Source organism: Arachis stenosperma, chromosome 7, assembly GCF_014773155.1.
Source record: "Arachis stenosperma cultivar V10309 chromosome 7, arast.V10309.gnm1.PFL2, whole genome shotgun sequence".
Taxonomy (NCBI): Eukaryota; Viridiplantae; Streptophyta; class Magnoliopsida; order Fabales; family Fabaceae; genus Arachis; species Arachis stenosperma.
This window is the reverse complement of record NC_080383.1, coordinates 72,032,329-72,054,547: the sequence shown is the minus strand read 5'-3', so window position 1 is coordinate 72,054,547 and position 22,219 is coordinate 72,032,329. Positions and strand designations below refer to the sequence as shown.

The following is a 22,219-nucleotide window of genomic DNA, read 5'->3' as shown; positions in this document are numbered from 1 at the left end:
TACAGTTGTTGTTGTTGTTAAAGGATGATGTGATTATAATTGCGACAGTGAAAAAAGAAGAAGATGGGCTTAAGGAATGGAAGGGTTGAAGTAGTTGATGTTGATGCCGTTATAATGGTGATGGTGGTGGCGGTGTAGAATAGTCGAAAAAAGAAAAGGTGATTAAGTAACGGAAAGATGTAAAATTTGAAATTTAGAAAAGAGATATTGTAGAGTGAGGATGAAGATAAAACATGGAAGTAATTTAAAAGTTTTATTAAAAAGTCAATAAAATTTAGGATTTAGATAGTTTTGTTACAAAAAAATTTATCTTTTATGAATATGTTTATTTTTTTCTTTGACCCTATTTTTGTCTGTATTTACAAAGTTCATGGCATGGGTATATATAGTATTTTTCCATAGATATATGATCTCTCACACAAATTAAGGACTAATTTATCGTAAATCTAAACTGGATCAATTTAAGTGTGAAAACCAACTAATAATAATTTTTTAGTAGAATTTAATTAGGAAACTAATTATTTTTCAGTCAATATCAACTAACTTTTTAAAAGTTATTCTTTGAACATAAATTTTAAATGTCAAATCTTAAATTTTAAATCATAAATTTTAAATTCTAAATTTTAAATTTAAAAAATAATTAATATTAACTAATTAAAAATTATTTTTTTATTTTTAAAAATGATTTTGACTTTATTCAAAAAGAGAAGTGCTAATGGATACTGGAATTCTCTATAATAATTAATTTTCAACTAATGAAAGACAACACAAAAATAATAAGATCTCAAGTATAAATTATTACTCCCTCCATTTAAAAAAAAAAAAAACTATTGCTTTTATTTTTTGGTTTATTAAAAAATTAATAAACCTAGACATACTCTTTATTTCTATATACCTTAATTTTTCAATCAACCTAAAATAGAAAAGCGACCGATCGATGAAAATATTTTAATTTGCAAATCTTCATGTATAATCGCACAAGCAGTTACGCTTGGAGTTGTTGGTCACAAATATAATTCAAGCTATTTTGCTACTAAATATAAATTCCACTGAATCTTGCATATTGGAAAAATAGCCAAAGCTAGAACGAAAATTATTGATAAACATTATAATGCTACTAGGAATATGTAGTTTAACCTATAAAACATGAGCACCTAGAGTTTAATGGTCCATAACATGGACACTGATACGACACAATACCACATGAGATATGTGGACACATAAATTTAAAATTTTTATAAGACATAGAAACACGATATATATATATATATAAAATATAAAATATTTTTTAAATAATTGTAATGATATTTTAATATTTTATTGATATTAAAATATAAATTAATTTTTTAATTATTTTTAATAATTTTTTAATTATATAAAAGATTTAAAATATATTTTTATTTTAATAATTAATAATATATACTATTTATAAACTTATTTTAAGAATACATGTTACGTTGACACGTGATAATATTTAAATGTGTCCAAGCGTGTTTGGATAAAAATTTTTTATTTTTTATTAAGACACAATTGGACACAAAAAACAGCGTATCAAACGAACGTCAATGTGTATCGTGTCTAAAATATATCCGATACAGAAACACGATAAATTAAGAAACTGTCCATCCTTTATAGAAACTCTATTTTTTAATATTTCAACAGCGTTTTTGACTTTCAAAAATTGCAATAATAATTTATGCAGAAATTAAAATTGTATCAACCGAAAGTCCTTTTGAAGTTCTCTAACTCCATCTCCCATTTTCATATATGTTTTTTAATTTTTTCAATGAAACTCATCATGGTCTTCAAACTCTCATCATCTGGAAATGAAGAGAGAAAAATATTCACATAACTGGAGGAGTACATATATAACATAAGATCACACATTTGAATGATAACCTATACAGTATCAACATGGATTAATACATACCAAATACATAATAGAAATAAATAAATATATATGGCAATTTATAATTAGCTACGTACCTAATCTAGGTATTGTATGTCCTTTTGGATGGTGAATAACCACAGGCTCAACACAAGATTCTATTAGTTCACTCCCATATTGCCTCAAAAAATCTGTCTCCCCTGCAATAGGCATGAAAAAATGTCAGCAATTTTTTTAAAAGGAAAACCTTAACGAAAAAGAAAATACTCCATATATATAAGCCTACAGGAAAGACACAAAATCCTGGAAAATAATTATTTTAATAAATTGTAGTTTTTATTTAAAAATCATCTTATAATTTTTTTAATAGTAAAAATTACTCTTTTTAGATTATCAATGTGCATAAATAAATTAGAATTTTATTTTTTCAATAATTTATGAATAGAAATTCTATTTTATTATGCGTTTGAAAAAGAGACTAACTTACCATTTTATTCAGACCAAAAAATATAAAACTAATTGTTCATATTCTAGTTAAAAAATAAAACTAGGCCCAAAATGAATAAAGGCCTAACAAGGAGATCCTGTTTTTGCCTACATCTACCCGACTTTATAGAGGTCGGGTTTGACGATAAGGTTCCAATGTTATCTATCTAAATAAGTAATTAATTCTCAAGATATTTTTTATTTATCTAAAAGGGAGATCTCAACAACTTTCCTAGAAAAAGGGGATGATTATCCACCATTAAAGGTGAAACTATACTAAAAGATGGTTATCTATTCTACTATAAATATACTAACAACCTGAGGTATATTCAGGACTCAATCTACTAAAAAAGCTGCTTCAAAGTTCAAACCCTTTGCTAACTTAAGCATCGGAGTCTCTTGCAGGTACCACCCCCACCTCCTTACGAAGAACTCGGATGACGGCACTTCAACACTAGCAGAAGTCAGACGCTACCTTAGAAGGAGTTTGGACATTATATTCAGGCATAGAAACAACCCAATTTCAGGTAACTTTTGGAACATTGGCATCGTTGTTGGGGACCTGGAAGTCTACACCTAATACAATCAATTCAAAGGCGACCAAACAACATTTGTGTCAGAATCAGAACCTCACAACGATGACTGAGCACTCATGATTCCTCCACGACATGAAAGAGCAAGTGATCCCCATGGAGGGGGTACATCAGGAAATCCTCCACTGCAGGCTGCAGCAAATCCATTCAGAAGTTCATCCATCCGAGAATGAAGATCTTCCTCATCCAACAGAGATCATGGGACTTGTACACAAGCATCATTGCTGATTAGAGCAACTTGAGCAGGAGATTGAGCAACAAATAAGTAAAAAGAGATTTACAAAAAAAGATACGACGACGAAGAGAGCTGGAAGAAAAGCTCTCAAAACTAGAGGCCAACCTTCGAAGTCGGAGTAATCGGGCAAATTCGGAGAAAAGCCCTCTTGGAGGAGAAGATCCGTTCATTGAAGAGATCACACGGGCTAGGGTTCCTAGGAACTTTGAAATCCCTGACATGGACCTCTATGATGGAACGACCGACCCGAGACACCACCTCAACAATTTTAAAAGTCGGATGTATTTGGCTAACGCGTCCGACGACGTTAACCAAAGCGGTGATGAAGTGGTTTGATAGTCTACCACCTAGGTCGGTAACTTGTTTCGACGACCTAGCAAGAAATTTTCTCACCCGCTTTTCAATCCAGAAAGATAAAGTCAAACATGCTCCTAGCCTACTGGGGGCCAAACAAAAAGTCAGAAAAACTCTCCAAGTTTACATGAAAGGATTCAACAAAGTCTATTTGGAAATCTAAAATTTACCCACAGAAGCAGTAATAATGGGGTTGGTTAACGGCCTCAGAGAAGGGTCATTTTCTCAATCTATATCCAAGTGACATCCGACTTCTTTTTATGAAGCACAAGAACATGCGGAGAAGTACATTAACATGGAGAAGAATTTTTGACTTAGAGAGCCATTTCTAAGGCAAAACCCTCCCTATCAAGCTTGGGACAAACATAAGGAAGCGAAGAAAAAAGAGGAATACAGCTTAGAGAAACGTCGAAGATATAATAACTACATCCCACTTTGAGTTTCTCTTGTCGACATCTACAGAAAAATTTGCCACACTGAAAAACTTCCACCTCCTTGTCCTATTAATCACAAGAAAGTTCGAAGTCGGACGAAATATTGTGAGCATGATAAACTATATGGTCATTCTACCAATGATTGCTATGATCTAAAAAATCACGCCCACTGCTTCAGTGAATTCCACCACTAGAGGTTCCAGCGAACTACAACTTCCGATGGTGACTTTCTTGATCCTTCTTCAAGGGCCTGCAAGCAAGCTACGGGCTGATAAGCCGCCGCGCGAGTAGCAGGAGATGTCTCAGCTCTTCGTTCGCAGGCACCCTAGACTACTTCCCACCAGAAGGAATGGAGTTGATAGAGAATCTAGCCAGAGAAGATGGGTTAGAGAGGTACCTCGTTGACAGGTTGGACCATCCGAAAAAAAGGAAGAAAGGTGATGATAATAGGGATCGACAAGATCGACCACCACAAATCCCTGATAGGAAAATCCACATGATATTTGGAAGATTTTCAAGAGGATAGGTAACCAAGTCTTGTCGCAAAAGACATCTAAAAAAGTTTACCAAGTTAGTCAAGAATGCGAAGTTTCTGACCTTTCCACAATCTCATTAACCAGAGAAGATGTTCAAGGAGTAACCCCAGGGCATGATGATCCTGTTGTGATTACAATGATACTTGCCAATGCATATCTCCATAGAACTCAGGTAGATCAGGAAAGCTCGCCCGACATCTTATTCAAGTTTGCTTTTAACAAACTCGGGTTAAAAAAGAAAGAACTAAGAGCAAATCCCGATAATCTTTTTTTGTTAGGAGACACACCCATCCAACCCCCTGCTTCATCCCCTTGCATACCACTTTTGGTAAGGCGTTGAAGTTCAAAACTTTGAGCATAATCTACATTGTAATCGACATAGTATCAGCCTACAATGCATTGATAGATCGGATAACGTTGAACCGACTAGTTGCGATTGTTTTCACCCCTCATCTCTGCATAAAATTTTCGACTTCAAAGGGAATTGCCATCATAAGAGGATATCAAAGGTTCGCACAAAAATGCAATAATGAGAGCTTGAATTTACGGAGAAACATAAAGGGTAAAGCAGTCAACACTATTGAGCTCAGCGGTGTTCGAGCACGAGAAGAGTTACGACCATAACTTGGTGAAAAAAATTGAAGAGGTACAAATTAGAGACCATGCAAAGAAAATAACAAGTATTGAAACCAACATTGGGGAAGAATTAAAAGCAGATCTCATTAAGCTCTTACAACAAAACTCCGACCTCGCTGTCTGAAAAGCCTTCGATATGCCCAGGATAAACCTTGACCCGGGCTCACGACCTATTGAACAGAAGCGACAGAAGCTCGGCCCTGAAAGAGCACAAGTCATAGAAGAACAAGTACAAGCCTTATTAGAAGCCGGGTTCATAAAGAAGGTAAAATATCTTTTATGGCTAGCGAATGTAGTCTTGGTAAAGAAACAGAATGAAAAATGGAGAATGTGTGTTGACTATACCAACCTTAATAAAGCTTGTCCGAAAGATCCATACCCTCTTCTCAACATTGATGCCTTCGTAGACGCAGTTTCAGGATATAGGTACCTGTCCTTTTTGGATGCATACTCGGGTTACAACCAAATCGAGATACACAAGGCAGACCAAAAGAAGACCTCTTTCATCACTCCAAAAGGAAACTATTTTTACGTAGTAATACTTTTTAGATTGAAAAATGCTGGAGGCACATATCAACAATTAATGAACGAGGTGTTCTCACCTTACCATGGAAAAATAATAGAAGTGTGTGTGGATGACATGCTTGTCAAGACTAAAGAAGACATCAACCTCTTGTCCGACTTAGCTAAAGTATTTAACACAATCAAGAAGCACTTGATGAGACTAAATCCCTCAAAATGAACATTTGTAGTGGAAGTCGAAATGTTCTTCGGCTTTATGCTTACTCAAAGGGGTATTGAAGCCAACCCGGACAAATGCAAAGCAATATTGGAGACGAAAAGCCCGAGTTATCTTAAAGAAGTCCGACAATTAAATGGAAGGTTAGCAGCCTTATCTAGATTCTCGGCAGGATCAGCTCTGAAGTCTCAACCCCTGTTTTGAATACTCAAGAAAGGGAAATGTTCATACCCTGGGTCAAGCTCTCCGACCCAGGATGTTCTACAGACAAAGCGACCGACCTCTTTAAGGTCAGGAGGACCTGACCTCTTCTCAAAGAGGTCGGCCAAATCACAGGAAGGCTCAATAGAGGGCCCAAACGGAGGAACACGCCCCAAATCCTAAGGCAGCCCAAGCCTACAGAGAGAAGGGTGGTCTCCTTGAAGATAAGATGACCTCAATTAAAGATAAGATAAAGATAAGATAAGATAACTAACTTATCTTATCTAAGAAGGTCATTCTATGCCATTATAAATACACTGGAGCACTCAGGTATAACTCATACTCTGATTCTACTCAATACCTGCTTAATACCCTTGCTAACTTAAGCATCAGAGTCCCTTGCAGGTACCCCCTACCCTCCGGAAACGAAGGATCAGCACCACCACCGTGTCCAATAAGTCAGACACAGCGGCTCCAGCCGCCGTCAACAGGTCAGATACAACAGCTCCGACCAAGTACCGAAGATCTCGTCTAAGATCGACCTACAGTTTTAGGTAACCTTCGGAACATTGGTGCCATTGCCGGGGAACCTGGAAGTCAACCCAGCACCATGGCGGACGACCATGACAACAACCACGGCTCAGATCTAGAGGATAGAACACCGCACAAAAATGCAGACACTACACCAAAAGATACTCCCCAAATCAACAAAAAGAACTCCCCAAACGAGGGAGCCCTGGATGCGTTTCAAGATCGGCTAAAACAACTTGAGGAAGAAGCTCTACGCCAACGAGAGGCTGAGAAGGACCTGCAAAGAGAAATAAGGCGACGCCGGGAGTTGGAGAACAAACTCCTATAACTTGAAGCCGATGTCAAGACTAAAGCCGGCCGTTCCACTCCCGAAGATAACACCCGCAAAGAGCAAGATCCATTCACCAAAGAGATCATGAAGACAAGAATCCCAAAAGAATTTAAACTCCCAGACATGACCTTGTACGACGGCACTACGGATCCCAGCCATCATCTCAGCAACTTCAGAAGCATAATGTATCTCACAGACGCCTCAGATACAGTTCGGTGCAAAGCCTTTCCAACTACTTTAACAAAAACAGCAATTAGATGGTTCGATAACCTCCCTCCTAGATCCATCTCGAGTTTCGACGACATGGCCAAGAAGTTCCTGGCCAGATTCTCCATCCAAAAGGACAAAGCTAAACATGCGCTGAGCTTACTAAGAATCAGACAAGGAGAGATGGAAACCATGCGCAACTACATGGATAGATTCAACAAGACCTGCTTGGATATACAAGACCTGCCAACAGAAGCCGCTATCATGGGCCTCATTAATGGCCTGCGAGAAGGGCCTTTTAGTCAATCTATATCAAAGAAATACCCTACGTCTCTGAACGAGGTGCAAGAACAAGCGGATAAGTACATCAACATGGAAGAAAACTCCCGATTAGGAGAGACCTCAAAGGCCGAGTTCACCTCTCGAGATAAAGACAAAGATTCTAGAAAGAAAGAAGATTGCCATGGAGAGAAAATAAAAAAATACCACTACACCCCTCTTCGGGTGTCTCTTGTGGATGTCTACAGAGAGGTTTGCAACACAGAAAAAATACCACCAGCTCAGCCACTCAAAGGCAAAAAAGGAGGAGGAAACCGGGCTAAATATTATAAATACCATCGGATCCGCGGGCACTCCACCAATGAGTGTTTTGACTTAAAAAACGTCATAGAAAAGCTCGTACGAGAAGGAAAGTTAGATCGATACCTGGCCACCCATGATGATGAACAAAGGAAAAGAAGAAGAGCAGAAGACGTCGGACCAATCGCGCGGTCATCCCAGACGCCAGAAAGACATATCCACATGATACACGGCGGATTCGCCGGGGGAGGAATCTCCAAATCATCCCGCAAAAGACATCTCAAAGACGTGTATCACGTCGCAGAAAGGAAGGAAGCACCCGACATCCCGACGATCACTTTTACCAAGGAAGACGCATCCGGCATCGCGACAGGGCATGACGATCCCATGGTCATCACTATTATACTAGCAAACGCAAATCTTCATCGCACACTGATAGACCAGGGGAGCTCTGCCGATATCTTATTCAAAACCGCTTTCAACAAACTCGGCTTGGAAGAAAAAGAACTCAGAGCATATACAGACAGCCTGTTCGGGTTAGGAGACACCTCGGTTCAACCAATGGGATACATCCCGCTCCACACAACTTTTGGAAAGGGAAGTCAGTCAAAGACACTCAAAATAGATTACATCGTCGTTGACGTAAGCTCAGCCTACAATGCCCTAATAGGTCGGGCAACGCTAAATCAACTCGGCGCAATAGTCTCGACCCCACATCTATGCATGAAGTTCCCGACCACCGAAGGAATAGCTACAGTAAAGGCAGATTAGAAGATGACGCGCCGCTGTTACAATGAGAGTCTAAACCTCAGATGCAGAGGAGAAGAATTCCATACAATCGAGCTCGGAGGAGTTCAGAGGCGGGAAGAGCTCCGCCCACAACCTGAAGGAGAAGTAGAGAAAATCCAGATCAGAAACACCCCAGACCAAACAACCAACATCGGCATACTCCTAAAAGGGGACATAAAAAAATCACTCATACAGTTTCTACACGACAACGCCGACCTCTTTGCGGGGAAGGCCGCAGATATGCCAGGCATAGTCCCAAACTAATGTGCCACAAACCCAGGATCTCTGCCGGTACAACAAATGCGCAGAAAGCTAGGACCAGAATACTCTCAAGCAGTAGAAGAACAGGTACGAGCTCTACTAGAGGCAGGCTTCATAAGAGAAGTCAAATACCCGCTATGGCTTGCTAATGTCGTTTTGGTAAAAAAGTCAAATAAAAAGTGGAGAATGTGCACTGACTATACCGATCTCAACAAAGCTTGCCCAAAAGATCCTTATCCACTCCCAAACATCAACGCACTGGTAGATACTTCCTCCGGATACAAATACCTCTCCTTTATGGACGCATACTCGGGATATAACCAAATCCCGATGTACCCACCTGACCAAGAAAAAACCTCTTTCCTGACCCCAAAGGCAAATTACTGCTACATCGTTATGCCTTTCAGTCTCAAAAATGCAGGAACCACTTACCAAAGGCTAATGAACAAAGTTTTTTCAGATCACATCGGAAAGATCATGGAGGTCTACGTGGATGACATGCTAGTGAAGACGCAAAATGAAGAGATGTTACTATCCAACCTGACACAAGTATTCAACACCATAAGACGACACGGCATGCGACTCAATCCCACGAAATGTACCTTTGCAGTGGAAGCTGGTAAACTCTTGGGTTTTATGATCACACAGAGAGGAATCGAAGTGAACCTGGACAAGTGTAGGGTCGTACTCGACATGAAAAGCCCGACTTGTATCAAAGAGGTACAGCAACTCAACGGGCGGTTGGCGGCCTTGTCCAGATTCCTGGCGGGATCAGCAATACGATCTCTCCCCTTCTACGCCACTCTAAGGAAAGGAAAGGAATTTGAATGGACAGTTGAATGTGAGCAAGCCTTCCAAGACTTCAAAAAATTTCTGGGACAACCACCTATATTAGGTCGGCCACGGGAAGGAGAACCACTCATCTTGTACCTCGCAGTAGGAAATCGGGCAATAGCCTCAGCACTGGTCCGAGAAGACAACAGTGGGCAACAACCCATATACTTTATCAGCAAAGCATTACAAGGGTCCGAACAGAACTATCAGAAAATAGAAAAATTCGCTTACGCTCTCATAATAACATCTCGACGACTTCGTCCATACTTCCAGTCTAACACCATTAAAGTTCGGACCAACCAGCCCATAAAAAGAATCTTACAGAAAACAGACTTGACAGGCAGAATCTTGCAATGGGCAGTCGAGTTGTCCGAATTCGACCTTCAATACGAAGCACGGACGACCATCAAATCTCAATATCTGGCCGACTTCATTGTAGAATTTACGAACACACCGGAAATCCTCGTAGTATGGAATCTATATGTGGATGGCTCCTTGAACAAAACGGGAAGTGGCGCAAGCGTCATACTTGAAAACGACTAGGGGACCCAAATCAACCTCTCCCTCAAATTCGGGTTCCCTGCCTCAAACAATCAAGCGGAATATGAGGCACTATTAGCTGGTTTGAAGCTAGCTGGGGAGGTGGGAGCTCAAAAACTTACCATCTTTAGTGACTCACAAGTAGTCACTTCACAAATAACAAGAAGCTACCAAGCCAAAGATCCCACTATGAAAAAGTACTTGGACAAAACCAAGGAACAGCTCGGACAACTCGGAGAGTATGAGATCCGACACATACCCCGAGAATAGAATGCCCGGGCCGATGCACTCTCAAAACTAGCCAGCACCAAACCAGGAGGCAACAATAGAAGCCTTATCCAAGAAACTCTACAAAAGCCATCAATCTCAGACGAAGAAAAGGTCCTAGCCATAACAGGTCACGATCAGGGATGGATGACCCCCATAATTAATTACCTCACGATAGAGGCCCTCCCTACAGATGAGAAAGAGGCAAAGAGGTTAAAATGGGAAGCACAATACTACACCATCATAAACAATACTTTATACAAAAGAGGGATTTCAACACCATTGCTAAAATGTGTGCCAATTTCCAACACTAAGGATATCCAGGAAGAAGTACACAGTGGCATTTGTGGCAATCATCTCGGAGCGCAAGCACTAGCCAAAAAATTACTTCGGGCAGGATTCTATTGGCCAACTCTACAAAAAGAGGCCACTGAATTCATAAAGACATGTTCGCCATGTCAAAAGCATGCCAACTTCCACACCGCTCCGCCAGAGGAGCTCATCAGCGTAACCTCACCTTGGCCATTTGCAAAATGGGGACTCGATCTCATCGGACCTTTCCCTTAAGGGTCAGGACAAGTCAAATTCCTCATAGTAGGAATAGACTACTTCACAAAATGGATCGAGGCAGAACCCCTAGCCAATGCCACAGCTCAAAGAAGTTGGAAATTCCTATATAGAAACATCGTCACAAGGTTCGGAGTCCCATACTCCATCATTACAGACAATGGTACCCAGTTCACAGACACAGGCTTTAGAAAACTAGCGGCCGACCTAAATATAAAGCAACAATTCACCTCTGTTGAGCACCCCCAAACCAATGGGCAAGCCGAAGCTGCTAACAAAGTTATATTAGCAGGGATAAAACGGAGATTACAGGATGCAAAGGGAGCCTGGGCTGAGGAACTCCCACAAGTCCTATGGGCGTATCGAACGACTCAACATTCCACGACAAAGGAGTCACCCTTCCGATTAGCTTACGGAATGGAGGCAATGATCCCAGTGGAGGTCGAAGAAGGATCACCCAGAGTAATTCATTTTAACGAAAAAGTCAATTGCCAACTTCAAAGGGAAAAGCTCGATTTACTTCCAGAAATCCGAGAGAAAGCTCGAATAAGGGAAGAGGCGTTGAAAAGACGAATGGCCTCCAAATATAACTGAAAAGTAATACAGTGGGTCTTTGTTGAAAACGACCTTATTCTAATCCGAAACGACATAGGAACAACTCGACCCGGAGAAGAAAAGCTGGCAGCAAATAAATTGGAAAGGACCCTTCCGAGTAATAGAAGTATTGGGAAAGGGCTACTACAAACTTTCCGAACTCGACGGGCGAGATACAGTGGGTCTTTGTTGAAAACGACCTTATTCTAATCCGAAACGACATAGGAACAACTCGACCCGGAGAAGAAAAGCTGGCAGCAAATAAATTGGAAAGGACCCTTCCGAGTAATAGAAGTATTGGGAAAGGGCTACTACAAACTTTCCGAACTCGACGGGCGAGAGCTTCCTAGATCATGGCACGCCTGCAACCTGAGAAGGTACTATAGCTAAGGATGATAAAAGATCTTGGACGAAACGCACTCTTTTTCCTGAAAAGGGTTTTTTAACGAGGCGCCCCGACAAGACTTACAAATCACCAGACTTAGGAAGTTAACTCCTCATGAATATTTGCATTCTTTTTTAATAAAATTTTTTCAGATTCTCTACAAACAATCAAGTTGTATTATTCTAAAAATATTCATCGCCCGATTATAAAGCTACAGATCAACAAAAAGTGAAAACCAAATTCATTGCGCGATCACGACAAAAAAAGGGACTAAAAATCCAAATTCTACAAAATCGGCAAAGATGAAAACAAGAATAATACAAGAAGTTATAGAAAGTGATCCATAGAAAGGACCTGATGAGTCCTAAAGTGGATTGCTATAAAATAACTTAAAGGTTGGCCAACACGAAGAGTCGGACCAACCACAACAACCCAAGTTATAAGTAAAGCCTTGGAAAGAGGTCTGGCCAACCCTATAAAAGAGGATTACTATAACTTCGAGGAGCCCGATATGATGAAGTCGGACTCCTACAAAAAGTTACAAAAAGATAGTCCCTGAAAGAGACCTAAAACAATGTCCAAAAAAGAGGATTATCAAGTAACTCGACAAGGGCTCGACGTGACAAAGTCGGCCCGGAAAGATAAAGTTACAAAAAGATAGTCCTTGAAAGAGACCTAAACATGGTCCAAAAAAGAGGATTATCAAGTAACTCGACAAGGGCTCGACGTGACAAAGTCGGCCCAGAAAGATAAAGTTACAAAAAGACGATCCCTGAAAGAGACCTAAAATAAGGTCCAAAAAAAAGGATTATCAAGTAACTCGACAAGGGCTTGACGTGACAAAGTCGGTCTGGAAAAATAAAGCTACAGAAAATAACTCAAAAGAACTCGACATGACGAAGTCGGCACAAAAGACAAAGAGTTATCAAGTAATCTCTGAAAAGAGAATTGAACAAGGGCCAGGTAGGAGAATTACAGAAAGGATTCATAAAAGCTCGACATGATGGCCACCCGAAAACCTCAAAAAGCAAATCCTAATAAGAGACCTCAGAAAAGGTCCAACAGAAATGGATTGTTGAAGATAACTTTGGGACAAAGAAAGAAGACCAACACACAAGGTGGATTCAGACTTAACAAGAAGTCGGGCTACAAACATAAAGCAAATAAAGGTCCAATCCAAATACAAGGCGCAGTAACAAACTCAAGAAACCATCAAGTCTGGTGACTACTTTGTTTAACGAAAATAAAGTTGCTAAAGCGAAAGCAACTGGAGAAGTACCCAAAGTCAAAAGCAGGCGTTACAAAATAAAAAGTTCAAAAGCCCACGGGCCGGGCTATACCAAAATATACCAAAGATAATTAAAGAAAATTCGGAGGTCCTCCACTAGTGGCATCAACATGAGGTGAAGGACAACGAGTCTGGAGAGGCACCGCATCCACTATCCCATCACCTCGATTCAAGTTCTGATAATCAGGATCTGGCTCAACTACGGTCGAGGGGGCTGAAGAAACCGGCATAGCAGAAGCTTTAAGAGAAGGCGCAGGAGGAGGTTCAATGTCATCATCGGGATCATCCGGGACAATCTTGCCATCCTTTACTACGTTATCAAGACTAACGAGAGTCAAATCGGCATCAGGGGCAACAATCTGTAACTGCTCCATCAGTTTCTCATAGGCGGCAGTCACGCTGCCCACAAGGTGACCCTGGAGCTCGGCATAATAAACCCGAGAAGTTTCCAAGTCATCTCAGAGATGCACCAACTCCCTATAAGCTGAGACATAGCTATCCTTGTGCTTCAATGCCATGTCCTCAGCCAACTTCAAGGAAGCCGCCAAGGCGATAGAGCTAGCCTTCTCACCCTCCAGTTCCTTTTCTACCTTCGCCAACTTCACCTCCAATTCCTCCTTCAGACCCTTGATCCGATCAAACTCCGATTTAGCCTCTTCCATGAAAGACTTCGTAGCATGAATCGGGATACCCTGAACAGTTCGGAAAATAGCCGCACCCATATGTGCCATCTTCACACTGTTTCTGGTGATGAAGTCTAAATGCTGAAGAAGGGACACGTCATCCGTAGAAAGCGTACCGTAAGGGGCAACTTGCTGGTCGACAAACTCGACAGCATCAAAATCCGGGGCATCCAGGTTAAATGGCTCATTTATTTTCTGCTTTTTTGAGGAAGGAGCACTAGAAGCAGCAGTAGAAGTTTGTGGAGGATCTACCAGGCGAACCCGAGGAGTAGGGATCACCCTCCTCTGCCCAGGGGAACCTGGTACAGGCAGTTTCATGGTGGTTTGAGAAGATCCCTCCTGTGCCGCCTTGACCGAGATGTTTTGTGCAGCGGCTGCCTTCTTGGCTTTTTTGAAAGCCTTCATGGAGTCGTTATTTTTCGACATTTCTGAAAAATAGAAAAAACATAATCAGCAAATAAAAGTCATGGATCACAGGGATAAAATAGAATAAAATAGCACGTCAGTCAATACCCAACACTTTTCGGACCAAAGAGGGGTCCCCCAGATATTTCTTAGTATCCAGATGCGGAGGCTCCCCACAAATATCCTCCAATACGCTCACAAAGGCCTATTCGACCCCGTCCAACATCTCCCAAGTATACCGAGACACTATGACATTCTTTTGCCACTCAAGAGGAAAAGCAGGTTCATCATTTTCATCAAGAAAAAAGGGGTGAACCCCCTCGACAGCTCGTACTTTAAAGAAATAGTTTTTAAAATCCTTAAAGGACTCATCATACATGGCAAAGACCTTGTGCCCTTGGGCAGATCTAAAGGAAACCCAAGAAGCTTTCTTTTTTGAAGAGGCTCCAAGCTTGGCCGAAACAAACAAATAGAGGAAAAGAGTTAGAGAAGGCTTGATGCCTAACTCTTGACACAGCAGCCGAAAAATTTTTATAAAACCCCACGAATTGGGATGAAGCTGGGATGGAGCAATGTTACAAGACCACATCAGGTTGGTCTCAAAAGCGGAAAAAGGAAAAGTAATGTCCAACGGACTAAAGAAGTATTCATAAGCATAAAAGTAGGGACGCTCCCCCTTAACAGAAGTAGGAAAACAAACTCTCTCATTGGAATCAGGCGCTACCAGCTCGTAGTTCCCTTCCTGGGCACCACTACCACAGACCCTATAGTGTTTTCGCAGCTCTCTACAGAAGTCGGAATCCACCACTGAAAGACATAGAAGAACCATGGAATCTACCCAATCGGCCATGCCCTCAGGGACTCGGGAAGACGTCTCAACAATATTCTTGCGAGAAGCCATAAGACCAACTAGTCCTACAATAAAGAAAAGAATATCGAATTACTAAAACACATCTCAGACAGCAGCAAAACAACTCAACCACACAACCCAGCATATTACAAGCAACAAAAGGAGTCCCCAGGACTTACGTTGAAAATCCTGGGGCACCATTTGGGGGCAAGCCACAATACAAGAACCCAAGGAGATTTACAAGATTCACACCCCAGCAACAACGTTCCCCTTTCAAACCAGAAACAACAAGCAAAGCAGAAATCATCAAAGAAAACATCGTCTTCACCAAAAGAAAAACTACCAACAGAACCTAAAACCACTAAAGGAACAACCTTTTTCAAGCAGCGGCAACATGCAAAACCCTAGAGACACTAAACGGAAGGGCGAAAAGAGGACCAAAACATGTACATCACAGCGGCAGTCAAGCATAGCAATACGAAAAGATTCAGGCTTTCCAACATAGATACAGGCAAAATCGAACTGAAGCAGGGAAAAGAATCAACCTGAAAAAGATGATCGCACTCCAAAAACAAACACCAAATGATCACCAAGCAAACATCGCAGAAATGAGAAAATCACAAAACAAGAAAAGAGAGAAAGAAGGTTACGAAGAAAAGAAACCGTTTTTTAGATATGAAGTTCAAAAACAAAGAGACCCAGAGAAAACGGAGTATCGAAAACCAATTAATGGGGCATTAAAAACCCTCGCACGTTCCCAACGCCAGGACGTTAATCCAAAGCGCGCGTTTTCAAAAGGAAGCGAAACGTTCTGCATTCTAAAAAGGAACACCTACAAGGGCGAAATCGACAAAATGCTCGAGTTCGGCTTCACCTGAAGGTTCGAAGTCCTAAAAACTAAGACTCTATCTCTAAATAAAGACCGAGCTCGAGCATGGACACTGTTCATATCCTGGGTCGAGCTCTCCGACCCGGGATGTTCTACAGACAAAGCGACCGACCTCTTTAAGGTTAAGAGGACCCGACCTCTTCTCAAAAAGGTCGGCCAAATCACAGGAAGCCTCAATAGAGGGCCCAAACGGAGGAACACACTCCAAATCCTAAGGCAGTCCAAGCCTATAGAAAGAAGGGCGGTTCCCTTGAAGATAAGATGACCTCAATTAAAGGTAAGATAAAGATAAGATAAGATAACTAACTTATCTTATCTAAGAAGGTCACTCTATGCCATTATAAATACACTGGAGCACCCAGGTATAACTCATACTCTGATTCTACTCAATACCTGCTTAATACCTTTGCTAACTTAAGCATCAGAGTCCCTTGCAGGTACCCCCCACCCTTCGAGAACGAAGGATCAGCACCACCACCATGTCCAACAAGTCGGACACAGCGGCTCCAGCCGCCGTCAACAGGTCAGATACAACAGCTCCGACCAAGTACCGAAGATCTCGTCCAAGATCGACCTACAGTTTCAGGTAACCCTCGGAACAGGAACCAATTTGAATGAACTCAGGAATGTGAACAAGCATTTCAAGACTTCAAAAATTTCCCGAGTCAACCACCAATCCTCACCCGACCTGTTTTAGGAAAAAAGCTCGTGTTGTACTTAGTAGCTGCAAACAGAGCCATAGCCTCAGCCTTAGTCTGAGAAGATGAGAATGGACAACAACCAATCAATTTTCTTAGTAAGACTCTACAGGGGTCAGAGCTAAACTATAAAAAGATAGAGAAGTTCGTATATGCCCTTGTTATCACTTTCAGAAAGTACCGACCTTATTTTCAAACTCATACTATAAAAGTCCAAACTAATCATCTTATGAAGTACATCTTACAAAAAATGAATACTACAGATCGATGCTACAATGGGCAATAGAGTTGTCTGAGTTCGGCTTAAGGTATGAAAGTCGGACAACAATCAAATTCCAATTTTTAGCCGACTTTGCGGCCAAATACACTGAAACTCATAGAAGCCCTGCAGCCTAGAACTTATATATAGATGGATCATCTAATAAAATTGGAAGTGGAACAAGAGTTATTCTGGAGAAAGAAAAAGGAACTCGGATAGAACTTTCATTGAAATTCAAGTTTCCAACCTCCAATAATCAAGCCGAGTACGAAGCCTTACTTGCTGACTTAAGGCTAGCCAAAGAAGTTGGAGCAATAAGGTTGATTGTATTTAGTGATTCTCAAGTAATAACCTCTCAAGTTAATGGGACTTATCAGGTTAAAGATCCCAACATGAAGAAGCACTTAAAAGAAATACGAGAACAATTAGCTCAATTTTCAAAAATAGAAATCTGACATATAACTCGGGAATCCAATAATTCGGACTCAATCAGGGGCATGTTTATACCCTGGCCCAAAAACAAAACCAAACCCAAAATGAATAAAAGGCCCAACAAGAAGATCCTGGCTTCCCTATACCTACCCGACTTCATAGAGGTCGGACGCGACGACAGGAGTCCAATCTTATCTATTCAAATAAGCTACTAACTCGCAAGATATCTCTCATTTATCTAGAAGGGAGATCTCAACAAATTTCCTAGAAAAAGGGAATGGTTATCCACCATTAAGAGTGAAACTACACTAAAAGGTAGTTATCTATTCTACTATAAATACACTGAAAATCTCAGGTATTTTCAGAATTCAATCTACTAAAAGCTGCTTTAAACTCTTGCTAACTTAAATATCAGAGTCTCTTGTACAGATACCACCTCACCTTCTCACGAAAATACGGATAGCGACATCTCAACACTAATAGAAATTAGGCACTATTTTAAAACGAGTCTAAATCTCACATTCATGTTAAAAAACAACTCAATTTCAAGTAAGCTTTGGAACAGTAACCATATTTATTGGATCCTTCACTAAACAATAAGATGTGTCCTAATTAGCTTCCAATATGAAGCGAATAGTTTAAGTTTCAAACTAACGATATAATTTGTTTCTAAAAAAAAAATGTTTCAGTTTCAAGTAAAAAACAAAGAAAAAAGGTTTCGGTGTTTTGTTTTCATAAAACATCAGTTCTTACACATTTGTATACTTTTAAAATATATATATAATTGAAAAAATTGTAAACAATAACTTTAGCTCTTTTTTATAAAATTAACCAGAGTAGTTTTCTCATCAATTTTAATTTTAAATTTCTTTTAACTATATTAAAATCTAAAAATCAGTTACCATATATGCATGTATTTGATGTTAATGGAATTCATTAAAAAATATTATATTATTGTATAAAAGTTGGATTATTTTGATATGATAAAAAATATATGATAATTTCTTCGATATCCAACTAATTTGAGGGTATTACATACTCTTTTTATATGTTCCAATTAATTGGTGACAAGTGTATTTATTAATTTCAATAAATAAATAAATTTTTAATTTTTAAAAATTAAAAATAATAAATTAATACATGTATTAAATACTCTATATATACATATCTTAATACATTGAACATACGTTTAACTCTGGTTAAATCAAATTACTATACGTGGTAAACCTTAAATAAATTATTTAAAAGAAAAAAAAGAATTAGAATTGGGCCGTTGTATATACTTCTGGAGAAAGAGGGAAGAACATAGAACCCTAATTCTTTTCATCTAATTTCGTCTTCTTCTCTTTTCTATGTTCACAGAAAAAATTCGTTTTCGTCAAAAAAAAGGAGGAAAAAGAAGGTATATCCTAAGAGAGAAGGAGAGGGAAAAAGACGAAAACAAATTTTTTCTGTCAATATAGAAAAGAGAAGAAGACAAAATTAGATGAAAATGATTAGGATTCTATGTTCTTTCCTCTTTTTCCAACAGTATATACAACAGCCTAATTGTATTTCTTTTTCTTTTTTTTAAATAATTTATTTAAGATTTACCACGTATAATAATTTAATTTAACCAGAGTTAAACATATGTACAATGTATTAAGATATGTATATATAAAGTATTTAATACATGTATTAAATTTATTATTTTTAATTTTTAAAAATTAAAAATTCATTTGCTGATTGAAATTAATGAATACACTTGTCACCAATTAATTAGAACATGTAAGAAGAGTATGTAATACTCTCAAATTAGTTGGATATTGAAAAAATCACCAAAATATATTATCAAATCCAATATATTACCAAATCCAAAAAATTTGTTGAAGTCTTTTTTAAAATAAAAAGAAAATGAACTTTAACCACCAATTTCGCATTCGAATTATCAAAACGTTGATAAAAATGGTTTTTATTTTTATTAACAATAAAAATATCTTTAAAAAATTTAAAACGCAATAAGAATATATATATATATATATATATATATTAAAAAAAATTTTAGAAATTAGATGTTGACGTTATTTTTTGCAAGCATTATTAGAAAAATAATATAATTTTATGCTGATTATATTTTTTTTACAATTTATTTTTATCAAAGACCAATAATACTTTTAAAAAATAAAAAAATTCTAGAAGTCGAATTTTTATCAGATTTTTTTTATATAATTTTTAAATAATTATCTAAATACTCTTATAAAATTTTCGATTAAATACATAAACAATTTGTTAAATATAAAAATTATTTATCATTTATAAAAAATATTATTTTAATTATTTTATTGTATTTTATAATATTTTGAGAATATTTTTATAAAAAATGAGTTATTTTTTCCTGTGTTTTTGAATTTTTTTTTCTTAAAAAAAGGGAAAATGCACCTAATTTCAAACCCAATAAACGAAATAATTCATTTAGGCTGCGCTTGTTTATAAAAATAGGACACTGAGACAGGAATACAATATTTTCAAAAACACTAAATTAGTATATTTTATGTCCATCCTAACAAGAAAGACACATAGACACTAACAAATGATACAACTTATTTTTTATTTTTTTATTATTCTTATTAATTTTTCATAATTATATTTTTTATTATTATATTTTTATCTCAAATTTTTTAAATAAAAAAATAAAAAAAATTAAATTTTTATAATTTATTCTAATTTAATATTTATTATCAAATAAAATATAAAATTTGATATCTCTATCTTTTATATCTTATTTTCAAAATATCTTATTCTATTGTATTTTCAAAAACAATCGCAGTTTTTCGGCAAAAAAATTTCTACCAACGGAAAAAAAAAGGAGCGAAAGATATAAGTACACAGCATGCTATGACAAGAAATAGAAATTAGTTAGTATCACCGACGAGAAAGAGAAAGACAATAATAAAAGTACCAAGAAAGTGAAGGGAGGGGCAGCGAATGGGAGAGGAATATGCCTTCTCAGCCACCCATGGTGATCGAAACTTAGCTCCTCCAATTATTATTAGAAATTTCACTTTGGGAACCTTCGTCAGTGCCACACCCTCCAAAAGTTTAAACAAATTCAAATTTAATATATAGCTGTATTAAATTAACTGTAAATTAGTCTAAATCAGTAACTATGACTTGACCATAAAGTTTCATTTTAATTTCCACATACCTTGTCCTGGAGATTTGGCAGTGCCGCTGATAATATTGCCCCCTGATTTGTAAAAATAAACAAAAATACATGATTAATGAATATTATTATTTTTTATCAACACATAATTAATAATAATTTATATTTATATTTATAGATATTTTATATATAAAAAAATATAATTTATATTTATATTTATTAAAATTATATATATATAAATTAATTTAATTTATATTTAAATTTTTTAAAATTTATTTATTAAATATAATTTAATATTTATGTTAATCAAATAATGACAAAAAGTATTAAAACTTACTGACTTAAAAAGATTTTGCAAACATAAAAACGCAAACATTACTCTAACTCGGACAGAAGTTCAAAAAGACGAGAAGCAAGAAAAATTAAGATTTAATTATTTTATTGATTTTTATAGTTTTATAAAAATTTTAATTAGGTCTCTATATTATTTTTTAATTAGGTTTTTGTATCTTTTTTTTTAATTAGGTTCTTTTTATAGTAATTGGCTTAATTATATAAAGATTTAACTAAAAAAAATTGGTACAGAGACCTTAATAAAAAAAAAAGTGTAGAGACTTAATTAAAAAAAATAGTATAAAGACTCAATTAAAAAAAAATAGAGATCTAATTAAAAATTTTAGAAGATTATAGAGACTAACAAAATAATTAAACAAAAAATTAAATCATATATTTATTTATTTAAAGCTGTTTTTCTTTTCAAGTTTTACCACCTGTGAGAAACCTAGAAGACCATCAAAAGGACCTTGCTTGATCATGTAATCCTCGATATATTGCAAGCACTCATCAAAGTTGGTGTACTCTGTGAATTCCTGTTGAACCATAAACACATGAACATACAAATAAACAGTAAATACTAAATAGTTGTAAAGTAAAAAAATTCTGAAAAATTACATGCCCAAATCCATCAACATGATCAATTAACGGAATAATTATTACATGAATATGCAAACTAAGCCCATTAAGAGAATTGAGATAACCTTGTTGAACTGGAACCACTCGTAATAGGGAGGATCAAAGATTCCTTCAACATCGGATTTGCCTTGGCAGGGAAAAGGAGCGTCCAAGAAAACGAGATCGAGTTCGTTAATCACCGATTGGGGCCACTTATGAACCTGTTTCTTAAGGATTTCTGCACTTGTTCGGAATCCATGAAGGCATAGGAACCTTGGTTTCTTTATAATTCTCTTCTCATCCCCTTCGCTTCCCATCACTGCTCGCTTTCAATTCTCCAAACGAAGATGAATGATCACAAGAATATTAATAATGAAACAATTCACGGAATATGGGAATGGGGATTTGTGAGGATGGAAATTACAAAGGTGTTTGGAGATTTTTTTTTTGGTGACAAAGGTGTTTGGAGATTGTTACAAAGAAGGGTATGTTGTGATAGTGCTCATAAATAAGGAAAAATATAGATAAATATTTTTTAAACAATTAATTTTAAATAATTATAATTAATAATTTTATATTTTATATTTTAAAAGAAATATTTAAATAATTAGTAATTAATAATAATTAATTAATAT

General features: G+C 37.4%; 1 protein-coding gene across 3 annotated transcripts; it reads right to left on the bottom strand.

Annotated features, from left to right (window-relative positions):
- Positions 1-1,610: 1,610 nt before the first annotated feature.
- Positions 1,611-22,094, bottom strand: LOC130940291 (uncharacterized). Of its 3 annotated transcripts, XR_009070270.1 has the most exons (7): positions 21,671-22,087; positions 21,404-21,502; positions 20,676-20,717; positions 20,430-20,559; positions 15,088-15,278; positions 1,987-2,088; positions 1,611-1,820 (listed from the first exon to the last, which is right to left on the bottom strand). XR_009070270.1 is itself a non-coding variant. In XM_057868397.1 (6 exons), exons 1-6 carry the CDS (start codon positions 21,899-21,901, stop codon positions 1,762-1,764), a joined length of 663 nt encoding a protein of 220 aa, XP_057724380.1. In that variant the 5' UTR covers positions 21,902-22,085; the 3' UTR covers positions 1,611-1,761. The 3 variants fall into 3 exon arrangements, 2 of the variants coding, with proteins under 2 accessions (XP_057724380.1, XP_057724379.1); XM_057868397.1 differs by lacking the exon at positions 15,088-15,278 and having other exon boundaries at positions 21,671-22,085; XM_057868396.1 differs by lacking the exons at positions 1,611-1,820; positions 1,987-2,088; positions 15,088-15,278 and adding an exon at positions 12,348-14,386 and having other exon boundaries at positions 21,671-22,094.
- Positions 22,095-22,219: the final 125 nt, after the last annotated feature.

Excerpts from the sequence above, each read along its gene's own strand:
- LOC130940291 (XM_057868396.1), bottom strand. The coding sequence starts at position 21,901 with ATGGGAAGCGAAGGGGATGAGAAGAGAATTATAAAGAAACCAAGGTTC. Across the intron at positions 21,503-21,670 it reads AGTGGTTCCAGTTCAACAAG|GAATTCACAGAGTACACCAA; the intron begins GTTATCTCAATT and ends ATGGTTCAACAG. Across the intron at positions 14,387-20,429 it reads CCCCTCCCTTCACTTTCTTG|AAATGTCGAAAAATAACGAC; the intron begins GTACTTTTATTA and ends TCTATTTTTCAG.